This window comes from Vombatus ursinus, unplaced genomic scaffold (genome assembly GCF_900497805.2).
Source record: "Vombatus ursinus unplaced genomic scaffold, bare-nosed wombat genome assembly UNPS02014784.1, whole genome shotgun sequence".
In the NCBI taxonomy this organism is placed as follows: Eukaryota; Metazoa; Chordata; class Mammalia; order Diprotodontia; family Vombatidae; genus Vombatus; species Vombatus ursinus.
This window is the reverse complement of record NW_020954562.1, coordinates 15410578-15431607: the sequence shown is the minus strand read 5'-3', so window position 1 is coordinate 15431607 and position 21030 is coordinate 15410578. Positions and strand designations below refer to the sequence as shown.

Genomic DNA, 21030 nt, shown 5'->3' with positions numbered 1-21030 from the left:
CTCCCCGATTTTGTTGTACGTGAGAAAGGAAAAGGAAAAGAGACATATTTAAGTAGAAAGGCAGGATTTAAAATACCATTAAGAGGGAGGATTTGCCTTTTGAAGTCTGTCTCCTTTAGTTTGAGGAGGCTGGCTGCCTCAGGCTCATGGATGTGAGAGTGGTTTAACTTTTGGCACATGTTACCTCCTCAATCTCCTTGAGGGTGCCTTGCTATTGTTGCAGCTAACCTGGCTTGGTGGCATTTCATCAGCAGCTGATGGGATAGTTGTCAGGATTTTTAAGAAGCTCTTTGTAAGTTGTGAAGCACTAGAAAAATGTGATTAGTATTACTTAGTCTCCTATTCAGGTATATCTCCAGCTTAAAAATTACATTGTAAATTTATGGAATAGCTGCTTTTTAGGGAGTGATGACTATAAAGTGCATCTTTCCTATCATTTCCATACCACATCTGTATATAGTCATAGCATACTTTTGTTTCTTACAGGTGAACTCACTGTGCAGGAGCCAATTTTTCTTGATTTTGAGGTCAGAAATGAAATTAACCTCATTGTTTTGGCTGAAAGTGGCTGGCATACAACCTATTGCAAAGTGGCTATCTTAGTACAAGATGCGAATGATAATGTACCAGTTTTTCAGGCAAGCACTTACCAAGCATCAGTGTCGGAAGGACAGCCCTTCAATACACAAATCATGCAGGTAACACAATATGATTTGATAACCGTTTTTTCCCATTAAAATATACACTAAAATACCTATGACCTACGTTCATCAAATGAGTCTTCCTGTATTGTTGAAAATCTCCAAGCATCTTTACGGGTTCAGATGGATGTCAGTGTGTTACAAGAGTGCTGAGAGTCAGAGAATCAGGGTTTAAATCTTGCCTCTGATAATTTACTGTCCATGTGACCTTCAACATGTCAGTTGAAACCTCAGCTCCCTCCCTCTAAAATGTTTAGACTAGGCTTGATTGTCTCGAAAGGCTCTTCTAGATCTGCATCGTGTGAAGCCACCTCCAAAATAACATGACTGGCAGTCTCAATTGGCCACCCATGGGAATGACTCCCATCTGGGTGTATACCAGCATACTCATCAGATTCTAATGGAATGAATGTTGTCTCAGGCTGCCTAGAGGGACCTCTGGTGAGAACACACTTGCAATGTTTTCAAGATGCAAAGAATGTTTTGAAATAAAATTTTCATTGTTCTGGTATGTGTTAAAGCACAATTGATCATAGACCTATAACTGGAAGAGAACTCGTAGGCCATCTAATCTAATTCACTTGTTTTACAAAACAGGAAACTGAGGTCTAAGGGATTTTCCCCAAATCACAAAAGTAGAAACTGACAGAGGTAACAGTCTTTTAAGCTCACTAGGAAAAATAAGGGTATGGGAGAAAATTAAAATAGTAAATGTCACAATTCTCCCCTCTTGGCATCATATGATGTATTTCCCAATGCCCTCTTCCCCACAGAATATCAAAGAAAAAGAAGGCTCCCTATTCCATTCCCAGTAGGAATTCCTTTCCCACTCCATAACTGTGGAGAGTTCACCTTCTAATAACAATAGCACATACAGGTATAACCCCAGATAGGAGTTATTCCACCCTGGAGATATCTGGGTGGTGAATCTAGACTCCATGACTTCCAGCTATGTTGGGTTTCATAGGATACAGGTTTAGAAGAGCCCTTTGAGACAATCAAGCTTAGCCTAAGCATTTTAGAGATGAGAAAACTGAGATTTCAACTGACATGTTGAAGTAGAATGACCTGCATTGGTAGAGGGAGCTTCCACACCTAGGACTTCCCAATACCAGTGGAATCTGAGGTCTAGTTACTCTCCTATTCCATTAGATGTTCTGTCTCCTTTAGATAATAAAGATGCTTTGGGACAAATAGACCCTGCATTCCTACCTCACTGTGAGATTTTTAAAATAAATTTGGTATATGTCACTTTTCAGATTACAGTCATTTTTTTTCCATTTTGTAAATCTGGTTGCCACCCAGTCCGGGACTTTATTATGAAATCCAAATGTAGTGGAAAATCAAACCACCATGTTATTAGATTTTTTTATTGCTTTTATAGGACCCAAATCTCAAAAATGCGAAAGTAGTGGAGCATTGTTTGTTCTCCTCCACAAAAATCATTAGTTTTCTGTGTTTGAGATGTTATTAAGTCTAGATGCTAAATGCCTGTGGAAAATGATGCAAACCCATTGTGTTTATTTACAATCCAGCCTGAAGAAGTCAGCAAATGACTGCTTGTTGAGAATCAAGTTTCTCTAAAATATACACCCCACAATTTCTTTGGGTTATGTCAACCTCTTTAGAGATAGCTTTAAACTCAAACTTCTATAACGAATAAAAACTTATTACCTTGTTTATTTACTAGTAATACTTTTGCTATTTTGCCTAGAAAAAAAAGGTTAAGAAGAAAATATGTATGTTTTGCCATTTTAAGGCCTTATGTACTTGTCAAGAAAGTAGTCTAGCTTAAGGAAAAGAACATCTTTATAAGAGTCCAAAGACCTAGGATCTACTCTTAGCTTCTTCACTAACCCACCATGTCACCTCCAGCAAGTCTCCAGAATGAAAGTGAAACTATCTTCAAAGAATATTATAGTTAGAAAGTTGCTTAAAGATGATCGAATCTAACCTCTTGGTAAGATCAGGAAATAGAGATAAAAAGAAAAGGCATCTGTCAGGATTCATGTCACCAGTAAGCAGCTAACCTGGTACTCAAGTCAAGGTCTTCTAGCTTCAAGTCAACCTTACTGGCCTCAAAAGGAGGCAGTTAAATTAGGAAACCTTTGAAGTAACTTCTAACTCTAACCTTCCGTGTTCCACCTTGTTTCTGGTTGGCTTCCTTTTCTGGTGCTACCTACTAGTTTGAGCACTGTTCCATTTGAATCTTCAGTTCAGGAACAGAATGTTCGAGGAAGTTAGACTTCATTTTTTTTTAAATTAACATTTATGTTTCCCCATTGCCCAAAATTCTGAATGAGTTACATGTGTGCCACTGTCTGAGGGGGCTTCATGCCTTGCTGGGGTCATTGACTGACAGAATTATGCACAGAATTTCCCCAACTGTCACTTAAATTTGCATGAGATAAAATCTCAATGCTAAGCAACTTTGTTGTAATTTTTGTGACATACATAGAGAAAGTCTTCCAGGTGAGGTGCTGGGAATACCCACATCAATGAGCTCACAGATCTTTGACACATTGAAGCACAGGTGGACTAACTAAAGATTTGCATTCCATAGGTTTTTGCTGCTGACCTTGACAGTGGATTGAATGGGCAAATTGAGTATTCAATCCTCTTAGGCAACCAGGATGGAGCATTTCATATTGATGCAGCAAGTGGCGTAATAGCAACTAATACAATTCTGGACTATGAAGAAACCAATTCCTACAGGTTTGTCAAGGATTTGGAATCCTTTGGTGTGACTTTTGCCCTTGTTTCTGAATTTCCTATTGCTTAGGATTGTAGATTGACTTTTGTTGTATTCATTTGAATTTGAAAGGCATTTTTTTGCCTTTTTTGACTGCCTATATGGATGTATTAATTCTTCAAGAAACATTTACCGTTTGCTTCTAGACCTTTGTTTGTTTGTTTGTTTTTTCCTCATTCCTTTTAGATGTTTCATGATATAGGGTCTTGAGAGTGGGGAATTCTTTCCTTGAGAGAACTTTCCCAGTTAGAGAAAAACTTGCTTTATACTTTTTAAATTATTATTAATTAAATAATAATAATTAATTAAATTAATTAATTTTTATTATTAATTCTTATAATTAATTAATTTTTATTGTTAATTAATAATAATTAATTAAATTAATTAATTTATTATTATAATATTTTTATATTATACTAATCAAATAATTGATAGACATTTTTCAACATCTACTTGTGTCTAGCTTCTTGATAGGCACTGGGGAAATGACAACGAAATGAAATGGTTTCTTCCCTCCAGAAGCATTTGGGAGGAATAACGTGTATACCTTTAAGTGAATACAAACTATATTCAAAATGGCGGGGGTGGGGATGGACAGCTCAGAGATCAGGAAAGACACGCTAGAGGAGATGGCACTTAAATTGGTCATTGAAAGGAAGTGGGGATCCTTCTAAGCTGAAGTGATGAGGGAGTACATTCTATGCATGGAGAATAGCTTGTTCAAGGGCAGAGTTAGGAGCTAGAATGTTGTAAGCCATTTGGGTAAGATGATAGAGTTCACCAAAGGGAAAATGTGTAATAAGTCTGGAAAGGCAGGCTGGAGTGTGCAGGTTGAAGAAGTAAGTGACATGGAAGCAACTAGTGGTTTTTCTAATAAATTAACTGAGATCATTAAGGGTAGAGGTGGGGGTGGTGGAGATATTCCAGGCATATTTTTAATGTTGACAACAGAGGACTCTTTTGGAAACAACAAGAAGAAAAAATGTTCCCTAAGATTTACATTGCCAAGAAGGAGAAATCAGTTCCTGAATTTTAACTAGGGAAGGGTAGATGAACTCCATTGCCAATATTCAATGCTGCCAATGTTTTCTAATTAAAACCTATGCTGGGGTCTCATTTGTAGAACATTAGGGCACATGAGGGCTATGTGAAGGGCAGACTTCCAGTGATTTAGAAATATAAACCCCAAGCTTGGGTTACTGCATCATTTTTAAGGACCGATTTTTTTTGAAACTATATTTTCCCATCTGTAGAGAAGTGTAGAAATAACAATTTTAAACTCAAGGAACTGTTGATTTTGGGCAATGCCCCAGGTTATCTGAATTCCCTTGGTGACTTCTGTCCTAACATTTAGGTCATCTTCTTGCTTCTAGTGAAACATCATTGATCCATCCCTGAGATCAGAGGGTCATTCGAGGCCTATTATGTAAGGAAAATCTTTGCTTAAGCCAGCAAAATAACCAGCCAGAAAGGAGGACTTCTCCTAAAGGAATTAAGGAAGGACTTTCTAATTTTGGATGAAGTCAAAAATCTTAGTAAACCCTGGGATGGGATCAATGGATCCCAAGTTAATGGAGGTCAGAGGAAATGGTGCCATCATTTTATAACAGAACTTTGAGGCCTCAAAGATCCTACACGCATCTACGTGGTGCCATCGTTTTATAACAGAACTTTGAGGCCTCAAAGATCCTACATGCACCTACATGGTTCCATCGTTTTATAACAGAACTTCGAGGCCTCAAAGATCCTACGTGCAAGGATGCTGCACCAAGAGTTGATGTGAGTAAACTACTGGACTTTGAAATAACAAGTGCTTCAAGATATTAATAAGGTATTAGTATAACATGATCATTGGTAGAGACCTCCTCCATTTAGGGAAGCAAAGAAAAGAAGATGAATAAGAAAACTAAAGCTTTGTAACTCAACTCCTCATTTCAGGCTTCTAAATAATAGGTGGCATAAAAAGAACGATCAGAGGAGGACTTTTTGATGTCTCTATTGTAGGAAAATTATAGGAATTATATAGGAATGTAATTATATATAGGAATATATATATAGAATAGTATATATTATATAAGAATATATATATAGGAATGTGTAATATATAAATAATTATAGGAAATTATAGGAAAATTTATTAAGAGGAAAAGAAAGCATCAATCCAAATTTTCCCTGACATCTTTTATCAAAAAGAGAGTTAAGCTACTAAAAGCATTCCCCAAAAGCCCTCCTAAATATTGGAAGGCAAAACCATATTAATTATGTATTTAATTAATGTGTATTATGGCTACAAATCATGAAACATAAGTATTCCTGAAAACTTTAAAACTAGTATCAGGAAGAGGATAAAGAATTGGTACAGGGTGGGGTAGGGGGAACAGTCTTCAATATGGAACTAATAAGCACCTACAAGGAAGAAACCAAGTTAAAAAAAATGTCTTCAAAGGAAAGTCATCATTAAAAAGAAGATGAGCTGGTCACATGGTGAGATTGAGGGATGACTGATGGCTAGCCCATGTGTTCTCTTGGGAGTCTTGTGATATGCAGAGATGAAAAAGATTTCCAACATGTTGGGTTGACCTCCTAAATCTTATAGGAGGACATAGACAAGAGCTACCCAGAATGGGCAAGTGGGCAGGGATTGAGATCAGTATCCACATCACTGATCTCACAGCCCCTTTTGAGTATCTGTGTATAGAGACAACATTAGCTGTAGGTTAGTCAGTGAGGCATCTTCCTACTTTCATGGATCTGATGAGTATGCTTCTGAGTCAGCCAGCAATTTACTGCATTTCTCAGTCAACATAACCCTCTTTTATCAATCATTTCTGGTCTTGGTTGGTATTAAATTAAAAATAGACCTGGATTATTTTCTTCTGTAAGGAGAGAATTTTGACAAATCCCTATTGCGGCCTAAAGGAAGATTTGGGGTGTGGGGAGCGGAATCATAGCAATGATAATTGAGAGCTTGTGCAATTGAAGTTCTGATTCTGGGTGTTGGCATGGCATGGAGAGAAGATTGTTTGACCATCATTGGTCAAACAATAAGACTGAACCCGAGTGGAAAGGGGCCCCTCTAAAGTCAGGCAGATTCATTTGCAGTTTCTGCTGACGCCACAGTCAAGCCAGTGGTTCTCCTTGTGCATATGGCCAGTTGGATGGAAGACAACCAATTAATTTCCCAAAGGCTGCCAAGAAACTATCATAAACCACTTGATGCCTCTCAGAAGTCGGCAGAGCTGCAGCCATAATTTTCACTTGTCCCCTGAGCCTCTGAGTCACCCTTCACTTGCCCTCTTACTTCAAAACTAAATGATATATATTTCTCTATATCAAAGATTTCTACTTATTTTCATCTGACATAGACATTGTATGTAATCTTCCACCCTCAACTCCCCCAAAACATTGTAAGGGCCTGAAAATAGGGCTGGTTATAGGGGAAGGGCTGACAGAATATCCACTTTGATGCCTTGGCTAAGATACCAGCATAAGATTCCTTTTCTTCAGAGAAACATTAGAAGGTGATTATTTTTAGTAAAATATTTCCATGTGTACCTTACGGATGTTCACAAAATAAATCCTTCTATGTGGAATTATTCCTGCGCCCCAACTGAGCAGAATTTTATGATTCAAGTTCTGTGTTCTCTTGAATGACCCTAAACTGTGAGCATCCAGCAGGCGGCTTGGGTTGTTTGTGAATGGCAGGAGTATCCAGGGATTAGATCACTAATACCCTTGATACCCAGACATAGCATTACAATATGGAGAAAAGTATAAATATCTATTTGTAGTTTCATTTAGAAATATATGACATGGAAGGAAAAAAAACCTCATATGTTCTAATGATCAGGAGAAAGTAAGTGTGACAGCTGGACAGGATCTGCTTTGCTAAAAGCAGTTTTGGCAGCTAAGGGAGTCTGATGCCCATTTCTGGAATGAGGTCTTCTTGGGTTAATCTCTGAGTTGACTTAGCACCTCTAATGACCTCAGCTATTGAATGATGTCCCCTCAAAATGTCTGGCCTTCACTTCTAGAGCTATGCCACTTGTCAGTGTTGTTTTCATTGTCTGTGAAGTTATTCATTGGGAGTGAAGCCTTTCCGTAGCAAATACAAGCAAGCTTGATAGCGATCCAAGCTTTTCTCCCTACCAGGCATGTCCGTGTAAATCTGTGCTGTGAACTTATCTTCATGGGCCCAAGATCTACAGTTAGAAGGAGCTTTAGAGATCATCTGAGCCAACCTCCTCATTTTATAGATAAGGAAACCAAGGTCCAGAGAAGTTAAGCAATTTCCCTCAAGGTCATGCACACAGTAAATAGTAGAGTCAGGCTTTGACTTTGGGTCCTGGGATTTGTATTTACAAGTTCATCATGATGTCTCACATCTCCATTGTCTTCCTTGTTAAACTGTAACTCTTTAAGACCAGGGGCTCTGATCCTTGCTAGCTAACCCTTTGAAGTTTAATAGTATATATTTAATTGCTGCTAATTATAATAGCACGATGTCATGAAAAGGAGCACAGGACAAAATGTGAGAAGACATGAATTCTCATTCTAATCTGCCACTTAGCACTAGCTGAATCTTGGATCTTAGATACCTCTCTAAGCCTCACTTTCTTCATTTGTAAAATGAGAATAATAATTATTCCAACATTTCCCACCTTCTGGAGTTTCTGTGAATATTCATTGAAGTAAGATGTGGAAGTGCTTTGAAAACTCGTAAATGTTATGCAAATATTAAATGACATGATGATGGTCTTATATTTTGAATCTCACTTTTTTAAATGTTTTGAATATGAATCTGAAAAATCTCAATGCAAAACAACTCTTTTGCAGTTGTATTTTTTCTTTTTTGTGAATAATGTTTTATTTTTTCCCCAATTATGTGAAAACAATTTTTAACATTCATTAAAAAAATTGAGTTCTAAATTTTCTTTCTGCCTCTCTCCCTTCCCTCCTCCCTGAGACAGCAAGCAATTTGATATAGATTATACATGTGCAATCATGCAACACATATTTTCTTATTAGTCATACTGTGAAAGGAAACACAGGCCAAAAAAGAAATGTGGAAAAAAATAAAGTGAAAAATGGTATGCTTAGATCTTCATTCAGACTCCATCAGTTCTTTTTCTGGAGGTGGATAACATTTTTCTCAATGAGTCCTATGGAATTGCCTTGCATCATTGTATGGTTGAGAACAGCTAAGCCATTCACAGTTGACCATGATGCATTATTGCCATTACTATGTGCACTGTTCTTCTGGTTCTACTCAAGGAATTATGTTTTTTGACAGTGAGATGAATATATCAGCAGTTTCCTGGTCATGTTTTTAACTTGATGGGTTGGAGAAGGTATGAAGAGTGTTCCTGGAGGCATCTCTTTATCCAGAGCACTCTTTGGGAGAGGAATAAATTCTACAGACTGTTTCCCAGAAGTTCTTCATTTGTTTTGACATAACACTTTTTAATCTGTTGAGGCTTGCTGGACTCGATTATCCAAACCTGTCAAAAAAAATAAATTCCGGTCTTTCATTCTTGTATCAAAATATATACTTCTTTTTTCAAAAATGTGATTTGGAAAAAAGCAGTGCCAGGGGAAAAATAAGTAGCTACTCAGCTCATTATTCATCTTCTTCTGCATATTTAATATTAACGTTGTTTTTCTTCATCCCAATTTCTTCCTCAAACTAGCTTGATTGTCCAAGCTGCCGATAAAGGGATGCCTAGGCTTTCTGCTACAGCTGTGGTCAAAATCCAAGTGGTAGACCTCAATGATAATATCCCAGCCTTCCTCCCTTCTGAACGAGTAGAAGTTCCAGAAAGTAAGTGTGGAAATCCTAAGATGGTGGTTTTGATTCCTGTTAATTGAAGAGGCTAAAGCGAAGGTCCTTGTTTTAATTGGGCCATCCCCATGAAGAGCAGTTAAAGTTCAGTTACTTACAGAGAGTCATATTTGGGTGATCACATGATCACAACCATGTATCTAAGGGCCTAATTATGTCATATAGCACTTTGGCAGTCTAGTGAATCCTGTAGTCCCTTTATCAGAAAAATGTTTTTGAATATAATGTTTTTCAATGCCTAAAATAAAATATGAGACTTAAAAAGAATCCAATTATATTGAAATACAATTATCAATTTTTTTAAAAGTTCACAAATCCCAGATTAAATATTCCTGCTCTAGTGGGTTTTAACTTTCTATCTGAATTAGGTCTTTTGGGAACCTGTGTCAGTACAATAGGTCAGTAACACAAAGTGTAAGGAAGTGGGTGGGGAAATAGTTTCCAGGGCCATTTTGCCAACTATTTTCTCCCAAGATAGCCCAAGAAAGCAGTTGCTAGATATTAATGTCATTTTGATGATACTAAGAATTTTTTCGTAAATATACATGAAATAAATATGCATATATGTTTATATTCATATATACATATAAGCATGTATATTTACATCATTATATATGCATTATATAAAATATATATGATATGTGCCTTATATATAATATATGTGATATGTACTAGTTCTCCTTGTAGGTGATATGGGTCTTAAATCTGCTGCCTATGCCCATTATTTCAATGTATTCATCTCTTCCCAAGGCAAAAATCTATCAGACTGCAACAGAAATGCAAAGCAGATTGACATTCCGCTCCATCCCCCCAGCTCTTTCCTAGAACATCCCTAAGAAGAGGGAAACAGGGAACCTGCTGCTATGTAGTTTGTAAACAATTAACATAAAGAAGACCCTTCCTTATCCACAAGGTGATATGCTAGAGAGATCTCGAAGAAAGGAGAAGGCAGCTTGCCACTGGTATCAGTGGAATGAGTTCCACTGATGTAATTACAGCTTTAAAGTATGTAGGACTACTTTAGAGAACAAAAAATCTCATCTAAGGAATTCAGAATTTTGTTACAAGGACTATGTGTCTTCTTTATTTTCCCCCCTTTGGCTAGGCAATGGGGTTAAGTGACTTGCCCAGGGTCACACAGCTATTAAGTGTTATGTGTCTGAGGCTGGATTTGAACTCAGGTCCTCCTGAATCCAGGGCCAGTGCTCTGTCCACTGAGCCATCTAGCTGCCCCAAGAGCTATGTGTCTTAACTGGCACACTGTAAGTATTCTGGGCTCTCTTGAACTGGACTGGCTCATGCATCTTGGGGTTAAGTATCCCTAGAGTATTTCAAAACGTAGATTAATACTAATTAATACCTTCACTTCCAATCTATCTTCAGAGGGACAAGGTTATCTTTTAGGTCACTTTAGAACCTTTCTTCTGTTCATGTAAAACTGAGCACCAGAAAGCATTCCAGGAAAGGGTCAAGATAAAGGTGCATTTATGATCATATGAGTAAATGGGTCTTAATGATGGCTGACTACAGTTGTCACTTTTACAGGTATTCCACTTGGTTCTGTTGTGACTCGAGTGTCTGCTCATGACAGAGATTCAGACCCTGCTCTTGTCTTCAGTTTCACTAAGGGGGGTAACCCTGGCAGTAGATTTGCAATTGATCACAACACTGGAGTGGTGATGCTAGTAAAGCCATTGGATTTTGAAGGAGGGCATGAATATGAGCTACTGGTTGAGGTTTCGGACTCTGTGCACCACACGGAAGCGGTGCTCATGGTCTACGTTATGGATGTCAACGACAACCCCCCACTCTTTTCCCAAGATTTCTATCAGGTAATGAGGTTACAGTTCTATAGATACCATGGCCCAAGCTCAGGAGTGTAGGGAATAGTCCAAGATCTCTATTGCTGAGGGATGGCTTAGGCAGGCACCATTCAGTAACACACTCTTTTGAATATTTAATATTGTCTAAGACAGGAGGTGTGCTTAATGTGACTACAGCTGGAGTTGAATATTTCATTCAATTTCCTTCTCGTGCAATGCCTATACCAACCTCGTTGCACATGTCTAGGGCTCCCCCAATGTTGTTAAAGATTATTTTTGACACTACACTTTTTTTTTTGTAAAATGCCTAACACTTCCCATGATATTAGCAGGCTTTTTGCTGCACTCCAACGTTGAGACTTCAGTTTTTGTAAATTGAGGACAGTTGTGTCATCTGCTATTCATTCAGGCTTTGCATCTTTAAAAATATTGGAGTGAAGAGAATCTTTTCTTTTCTCAGCAGATTTGGTGAATGTTCTAAATGGTTTATTGCAGAAGCAACTAATTGTGGGCATAATCTACTGGGTGAACCACACAGTGATGTTTGATTTCTCAAACATTTTCAGGACTAGGGACAATGACAGACCACAATTTGCCACTTCAGAATGGCCTTCAGGTTTCTTTCATGTCATAAATGCACAGTGCAAGTATAAAGACAGCATGGGAAGACATTGGAATGCTCTGGAGGGCCTTAGTGTTTTGTGGGGAAGACACACACACACACACACACACACACACACACAGAAAGAGTGAGCGATTGAATCTCCTCCAACCTGTGGAGCTATTTTGGAAAGAAAATAGGTCAAAGATGGAGTTAATAAGGCAAAGTTCGCCCTGAATCCTGGAACTTTTCTGCTTTTATCTTTTAATATCTCAACTCAACAAAGTTAGTGCAGCTTAAGGAAATCAGGAGAAGCAGCATGTCCAAAGAAAGGCACAGGATAATATTTCCTCAACAAAAACACCCCAGTTATCATTTGTCCAAGAAAATATGTTTAGCCCATAAGCAAATTATGTCTTCTTAATCTCCTGTTTCTCTTTTGGATACAGGTCACATTGCCTGAAATGATGCCTGTAGGATCCTCCATCTTGACTGTGTCAGCCACAGATCAGGACACAGGAATTGATGGAAGGATTTCCTACAGAATCCTTTCTTCTGCTGACGGATTTTCAATTGATCCTCAGAATGGTGAGTTATTTTCAGGGCCTGCAAAATTCATCAGTTTCAGTCAAAGAGTGGGAAATGGAAAACCTCTCTTCCAAATGTGGCTTGGCTTGCATTCACTGAAGTAAAGCCACAAAATTCCCGTTAATCTGGAAGTCCCAGGCTCCAGATTCAGTGCTATTTTTCCTCTGTTACACCTTAGCCATACCTGGAAAGAAATAGAGGATTGGTGACTATATTCTAAATACACAAAGGCTCAAGGTATCCAAGACAGTAACACTCTACTCATAAAACCAAGTATAATTCCAGCAAACATCCCAGAACTGTTGTGGCAAAACTCTGCCTGAGTTGAACTCTGCAGTCAAGGGGATTGGTTTAGAGCAGAAGCGCTAATGCTCCTACAGACTTTGTTTACCTTCAAGCCAGGTACAAAGTAGTCAGTTGTAGTTGTCAGTGCGATACAATTGAAAGAGTACTGGCTCAGGGGTCTGAGGAGTTGGGTTCAGATCCTGCCTCTGACATTTATTACCTATGTGACTTCAGGTAAGTCACCTGCCTTTTCTGGACCTCAGTTTTCTCATCCATAAAAGGAAGAGGGATAAATTATGAAGCTTTAGATGGTCCTTCCGAAGTTGAGCCATCTTTCTCCTTTTGTATAGTTAAAAAACAAAAGAAGAAAAAAGCAGAAATCTTTTGTAACATTTGGTATTCTGGCTGATGTGCTTCTTGCAAGGTTCTTACACATTTTTGCTAATTACACATACCTTTGTGGTTGTGGGAAGCTTTGCAGTTATTGACTTATAACTGGTATAGCTGAAACTTTATCTAGATGGTTATTAAACAGTGAAAATTGTAGATGAATACTTGAAACTGAGTTTTGTAAGATATAATTTTCCCCAACAAGATCATCCCTTGAGGAGAATAAAGGGCCTGGAGAAAATCATGCTATATGGCTTGCCCCAAAACCTTTCTGTAAAGGAAATATTGTTAAAGTAAGTATACATAATAACTTGAAGGGAAAAGAAAATCACAAAAACCAGCATGCAGCCTAAGCATTGGTGTGCTTGGCAGATGTCATGACCAGACAATCAGCCCCCATCTTGTGGAGGAGGGGAAGAAAGAAGAGGAAGCCAATTTTAGGAATAGGGACATGTACAATTTTTTCTTTTTTCTTTTTTTTTTTTTTAACAACCACTCAATCTTTCACCCTTGCTTGATAGAGAATGTTATATTCCATTTTCTTGGTCTTTATATGAAAGCTTAGGATCCACGTTGAACTTGCCAATTTTCTGTACCCAGGACCAGTGTACTGTGCAAATTTACACACATATACAATTGAATGGACCCTGTTTGTCAAAAACCAAATACTTTAAAATTATTTTGATTTCATTATTAACGAAACTGTAATGGAAATGAATATTTCATTTTTTAATCTAAATATATTTTCCATGTTTATGTACCATTCATATATGTGTCATCAAGTGACTGTCATTTGTTACCTATTTCTAGCCACAATGAGATACAGAAAACATATTTTACTGACATAAAAACAATCATACGAATGAAATTTCATATTGACCTGAAGGGAATGGTTTTGGGAAAGGGACAATAGCATCCTTTAGAGAATTCTTTTCAACATCATTTTCTTACATTACAGTACCTGTTCCTGCAGTCTTTACAAAGTATTTCCATGTTGGCATGTTTTACATATAAGCATGACCTGAGACTTTTATCAAGCTATGTGAGATGACTTTTAGCTGCCCTAAACCAGCTTGTCCCACAATTTTGGCTTTGGATTAACTATACAAAATTTTACGTAGAGTTTTTACCAGTGGTGGTATAGTGGTGGGAAAATTCACCGGCCCTGGGGTCAGAAGGCCTGGGTTCAAACTTGGCCTCTAATGCTTAATGTCTGGGTAACCTTGAACAAGGCACTTTTTCCTCCCCAGGCCTCAGTTTCCTCCCCAGGGTTAGACTAGGTGATCTCTGAGGTCCCTTCTATTTCCATATCAATGACTGGATGATCCTAATTGCACATGAGAAATTATTCATAGAATTTCCTTCTATCCGCTACCTTGTATAACATGCCAGAGAATCCTGAAGCAGATCACAGAACAAAATCATTTCACAGCCAGCAAGGACCTTAGACTCCATCAGTTCCACCCCTTTTAATAGAATAAGGGACCTGAGGCCCAGAGACACAAAATAACTTACTCAAAGTCAATCACACAGTTGGACAGTTCTTTGGTCTCCAGGTGACTGCCCACCCGCACCCCACTCCCGTGTCCCAGATGCCTCATAAAGTGTTGCAATGAGCTCTGGCCACCGGGATGAAAGAAGTTAACTAACCCAAGAAGAATAACAGCAGCCACAGCAGCACACATGTATATGGCGCTTTAAGTCTAACGAAGCATTTTCCTTATTTGCAGACTTGTGAATATTGTTGTTCACTTTTTAGATAAGAGAGCTTTGAGGCATCAGGAAGTTAAATAACTTGTCCATAATGACCCATTTGGTGCCTGAGACAGAATTCAAGCCCAGGTCTCCTAACTACTAGTTTAGCATTCCATTTACTATGCTATACTGCCCCTCATGCAGGTAGCATTTCTGTACAAACTCCTCTTATGCTGGAGAAAAAAAACAATACACAAATATACATGTATACAAACAAGCACATATACATATACATACCTACATGGTGATCAGTCATTTCAGTCGTGTATGACTCTTTGTGACCCCATTTGGGGTTTTCTTGGCAGAGATACTGGAGTGGTTTGCCATTTCCTTCTCCAGCTCATTTTACAGATGAAGAAACTGAGGCAAACAGGGTTAAGTGACTTGCTGAGGGTCACACAGCTAGTAAGTGTCTGAGGCCAGATTTGAGCTCAGGAAAATGAGTCTTCCAGACTACATGCCTGGTGCTCTATCCACTGTGCCACCTAGCTGCCAATATACATACATACATACATACATACATACATACATACATACATACACATGTATCATCAGACTTTTATATGCAAACATATGCACATATGATGAATCTAACTTATGTGCTTTAAAAAAATAACAATTGAGTCACAATTTGTCCTATGCTTTTATGAGTGGTTAATGGTAAACATGATAGCATCTAACATGGTGCTATACATACAATTCTTTCTCAGTAAACAGTTGTATTGAATGAATAATTTTGTTGAATAGATACCTCAAATCTAAACTCACAGAAAACATGGTTACGGTTCTTATTTTTCAGGCTCCATATTTACTGTCAAACCTGTGATGCTTTTGGACAAAACATCAACAATCCAACTTCCTGTGGAAGCCAAAGATGGTGGTATCCCTAGTTTGACAGCCCTTACTTTGGTGGAAATAGAAATTCAAGATGTGAACAACCATGCCCCTCAGTTCACCGTGGAGTACTATAACATCACCGTGAGTGAAGATGCAGTCATTGGGACCACCCTGCTCACATTTTCAGCTGTCGACCATGACTGGACCCATGAAAACACACATGTTGAATATTCTGTCATCAGCAGTAATTTGCAGAATACTTTCCATGTTGAAACTCATGTAATTCCCTCAGGATCCCCTTACAAGCGTGTTGGTCATCTTGTCCTGAGCCACCCTCTAGACAGGGAAACTATGGCCTGCCATAAACTCATCATTCTAGCTTCTGATCATGGTCATCCCCCATTGAATTCTACAGCCACCATATTAATAGATGTGCTTGATGTCAATGATAATCCTCCAATATTCAGCTCTCCAGAATACCGTGCCCACGTTAAGGAAAGTCTGCCTGTCGGTAATCAGATTGTTGTGGTCTCTGCAAAAGACCATGACACTGGAGACAATTCCAAAGTCACCTACACCATCATCTCAGGAAACGAACGAGGACATTTCCAAGTAGATGGGGAAACTGGAGTGATAACTTTGATTAAACCCTTGGATTATGAAGACACATTGATGTTCACCTTAACTGTCCAAGCCTCAAATAGAGGAACAAATAATTTTGCTTTCTCAGCGGTATTTATCAGTGTCTTAGATGACAATGACCATGTCCCCCAGTTCATGTTCTCAAGTTTGAACTGTGTTGTCCCTGAAAATTTGCCTAATTTCTCCATCATATGTACAGCACATGCCTTGGATTTTGATGCTGGCCCTTATGGACACCTAACATACTCTATTCAGTCATCCTGTTTAATGAATCATGGAATCCTTCATGATCATGACCTATTTTTTATTGACCCATTAACAGGGGATATCTATGCCAAGCATATCCTAGACTATGAAAGTGAAAATAAACACTGCTTCATTGTTCAGGCAGAAGACAAAGGTGAGGCCAAAGCCACTTTGATGGTCCAAGTGGATGTTGAAGGAATTGATGAATATGAACCTATTTTCACACAAGACCACTATTTCTTTAGTCTTCCAGAGATTCATCACATAAGACAGGTTATTGGCAAAGTAGAAGCATCTGATGCTGATGCCGGAATTGATGGACTTGTGCTTTATACCCTTGCAACTTCATCAACATTCTTATCTATTAATAAAACCAGTGGGAATGTCTACTGGGTTGGAGACCCTCCCTTTATGGGAAGCAGCATCAGGAAAGATGACATCATTGAAATGAAGGTAATAGCACACAGTCCTAAAATAGACTCTAAGTCCTCCTCTTGCACCATCTTTGTAAATATGTCCTCTTTTGCTCAGGGAGGATACTATGCATTGCCTGCTGACAGCCTTTCAATCAGCCTCACAGCCTCCATCATCATATTTCTACTCTTGGTCATCAGCCTTGTTGCCCTGTTTTTAAGATATAAACGAAAAGACACAGTGAACTCCTGTGGGGAGAAAAAGGTCCCCTCATCCTCACCTAGTAATCTGAGCCTGACTAGCGATCCCAGCGTCCTCAAGAACTCCCAGAAAGCTCCAGATGTGGGCAATGGCATTCTTCCCATGGGCTCCATGTCTGAATGGTTGGATTTAGTAGATATGAGAGAGAAAAAGGATATGGTGAATCCTTGCAGGCATTCAGACTCAAGCGGCCACTGCTCAGTGGAAGGAGATACTGCTGAGGATGAGGAGATCAAAAGGATCAACGAATACCCCTGCCGAAAGGGCTCCGGCTCAGTTCCGAGTGACCGAGGGTCTCGGGTGCCAGATTCTGGAATACCCAGAGACTCTGACCAGCTCTCTTGCCTTTCTGGGGAAACAGATGTGGTGATCACCGCTGAAACCTTAGAGAACAGTTTCGCCTTTGAGGGTGTAGGAGAAAGGTGTGATTCCATTTATGCTCAAAATAAAATGCCGTCCCAGACACTCCACAAAATTGGAATGAAAGAGAAAACCCTCATGGAAGATGTTAGGAGAGATTATATCTTTATTTCAAATGATCAGGACTCAAGGTACGGATCTCTTGCAACTTTAGAAGCTCCCACCAAGGATCCAAGAAGCAGTTATGACTGGGATTACCTCCTCAACTGGGAGCCCCAGTTTCAGCCTCTTTCTTCTGTCTTCAATGACATTGCAAAGCTGAAAGATGAACATTTGCAGGTGCCTGGATTATCACAGGGGAAGAAATCTTTTGTTTTCCCACCTCCTTTGATCACATCAGTAGCACAGCCTGGCATAAAGGCAGTGCCACCACGAATGCCAAGCCTCTCACCAGGGAAAGCATTCGAAAAATACCCACGTTCTCCCCTTCGCCAGCACCTTCACTGTCCACCGGCGGCCATGACCCCCAGTTTTTCTCCTTCTCTCTCCCTGCTGACCATGCAGTCTCCCGCTGTGTCTCCCCTTTTGCCAGATGCTGGGTTGTTAGGCACATGCCTAGTCAGGACAGCCCATGGCCCCAGGGCAGAAGAAGAAGTCCAGCTGTGAAACCTCGGCATGGAGCCCCAGGATACTTTTAATCAAGAAGGAGGATACTAAAACAAAAACAGAAACAAAAAACAAAAAACAAAAAACCAACATTTCCAACCAAACTCCTCAGGGTGATTTTTTTTCAAAGCTGAGAGAATACGACCCATTTCAGTCTGAGTTTGTACAGCGCCTCATTTTATCCTCTAAACTCTCTCCCAGACTTATTGAGAAACTGTCTGATGCCTGACTCTTGTCTTCACCTACCAGTACTCACACCTTCAGAACCAACAGTTCATACTGTTGTAGTTTGCAGTTTGTCTAGAAATGAGTTCAGAAGGTGAAATGGCCTGATGGACATGAGTGACCCGCAAACAACTTTAAAGTGCTCTGTGATCTTAGTAAGAGGTCTAACTTCTTCAAAACACATGAGGCAGGAGCATATCAGAGTTGCCTTTGGTCAGGGTGATCATAGAGATCGAGCAGCCTAGGTAAATGTACTATCTGTGGCTCTCTGACATTACACCTTACATCAAGACTCACTTCTGGATTTCCCTTCCCTCACCACCCTCCATGCCAGCGTACTCCACTTGTAGAGCCTAAAAGTGACTGTAGAAGTGACAGGCACCATAATATCTAAGGAGATGAATGAGAAAAAAAAGAATGGAATTAGCCATCAGTGTATGCCAAAAAAAGAAGAGTGTTTCCCAGTTGTTTTTGTCTGATTAAATGAACCAAGCATGTCTGTTCTTGGTGTGGGTCCGAGGGTGATGCTAGCCTAAACCTCTGGGTTAAACCTCTCACATGATAAACTTCCTTGGACTTCTTTCCAAAGAGATCTGAGTACATTTTCTTTTCTCTTTTTTTTCTTTTCTTCTTATTATGACAGGACACATGAATGGATGTGAAACTTTGGAGATTAATTTATGGAAACTCATTTTATTTTTTTTCTAGACACTGCAGTTGCTTGTGGTAAACAGAACAAATAATTTATGCACTGGGTTAACAGTGGCAAATTTATGTAGATAAAACAAACTAGAGTGATGGAATTAGCTATTCATATAATTTCCTAGTTAGAATGATTTAATGGTATTTTTTAAAATTAAGATTTTTGTATAAATTTTTTCTACTAAAAGTTTAAAAGGAGCTACAAAAGCATACTTTCTGTCTTCTCATGGTATTTGAACTTGCATTCAATGGTGCAGTCAGTGCTTTGGCTTTGTAGAGATGGACTGTAGGCATGGTGGATGATGATGAATTATCAGCACAGTCTGCTCTTTGGTTTTCTTGTTTTCAATACTATTTATTTCACAGGATCAAGCAGAGAATTTAAAATTCCTTAGAGTTGAAGGGGAAAGTCTCTGAGCTCACTTAGTTCAATGCCTTCATTTTACAGATGTGGAAAATGGAGATCCAAGGAGAACTATGTGCAACAGTTCTGGTTCCTAGGGCAACGACACAAACGCTCTCCTCAAATGAACTTACTGAAACAAATTTAGTTGAGGATGAGAGATGTAAGACCTTGGGTTACCACGTTTTATGATGGGAGAAATTCTAAGATAGCACCCTGTCAGGAAAAGTCATAATACCTTGAAATACCCCAAACCAGTGCTGAGAAGGCCACCATTGGAGGAAGATGCAAGGCCATACTGAACCAGAGAGTAACTCACCTAAGAAATGACTGGCAGGAGTGAGAAGACAGGCAATTTTGTAGCCTCCAGTTTGAATGGATTATTCATCTTAACTACATGCTAAGAACAATTCTTTCTGCCTGCTACAGGAATACCAATACTGCCAGTGCCCTGGGGCAAAGTTCCAGTCCTCTCTACCTAGCTACAATTCAACCCACAAAAGGGAAATCACCTACCCAAATTTAATTCTAGAGCTAGCACTAAAACCCACAATTCCTGGTTCCTTTTCCAGTACTCTTTTTCCTGTGCCACCTACAGTCTGTATGTCCCTTCGCTGCCAGAAATAAGCATTCTTCTAAAAATATCACCTTTCTAGCTCACTTACTCTCTGAGGTGGTTGCCTTTGGCACAAGGATCCTTCTTTTCATGATGGTGATCCAATGGTGGAAGAATAAGTCTTTCAAACATCATGGCAGTAGTTCCCAGAATCATAAAATAAAATTTACAGGACACATGAGGTGACTCCCTTCAAAGCTGACCCATGGAATTAATCATTTGTCTGTGTCTTATCATGGGGTCATGAGGGATTGGACACAACTAAACAACTGAACAACTGTGTCTTATACTTTCACTGATATTCATGGGAACAGGACTTAGTAGGCAAGGCTACATATAGAAAATGCATACACTGTGAGTTCTGATCTTTGTTTCACTAACTCACTAAAACAGCTGACTATTCCGTGTCCATTTTCCTCCTCTACAAAATGGTATACTACAGTCTTCACAACAACCCTGGGAGGTAGGTGCTACAAGTATTTTTGTCTCCATTTTGCAGGTGTGGAAATGAACTCAGTCATAGAGGTAAAGTGAGGTTCGTGGTCACACTGCTAGTAAAGGTCAGAGGTAGACTTCGACCCTAGGCCTCACCCAATAACAGGTGCAGTGCCCATCTCACTACAACACACTGACTCTCCGTAGTTAGTATTGTCCAAGGAATATTTACTTATGTTTACTAGAAAGCACTATTTAATGATTTGCGGATGGAACAGATAGTGAATTGTATACATTAGCAACACCATAAATATTCCATGCAGTATTAGCAAATTCAGTTAACATAATGAGTCATCATTAAAAGATCTGTGGACACCCATCATGATTGACCCAATACTTCATCTAGTGTCTTGAGTTTTCACTATGGAACATACTCTTTGATGGAATCACAAAATAAATACCTATAGGTCATAGAAAATGAAGTTC

General features: G+C 39.1%; 1 protein-coding gene across 1 annotated transcript in view; it reads left to right on the top strand.

Moving 5' to 3' along the window:
• DCHS2 (dachsous cadherin-related 2) overlaps positions 1 to 18163 on the top strand; it is a 325666-nt gene extending 307503 nt beyond the window's left edge. The window contains exons 15-20 of the mRNA XM_027866793.1: positions 487 to 698; positions 3265 to 3416; positions 9144 to 9274; positions 10841 to 11127; positions 12169 to 12307; positions 15537 to 18163. Coding sequence (XP_027722594.1) covers positions 487 to 698; positions 3265 to 3416; positions 9144 to 9274; positions 10841 to 11127; positions 12169 to 12307; positions 15537 to 18163 — 3548 coding nt within the window. The remainder of the gene's footprint in view (positions 1 to 486; positions 699 to 3264; positions 3417 to 9143; positions 9275 to 10840; positions 11128 to 12168; positions 12308 to 15536) is intronic.
• Positions 18164 to 21030: the final 2867 nt, after the last annotated feature.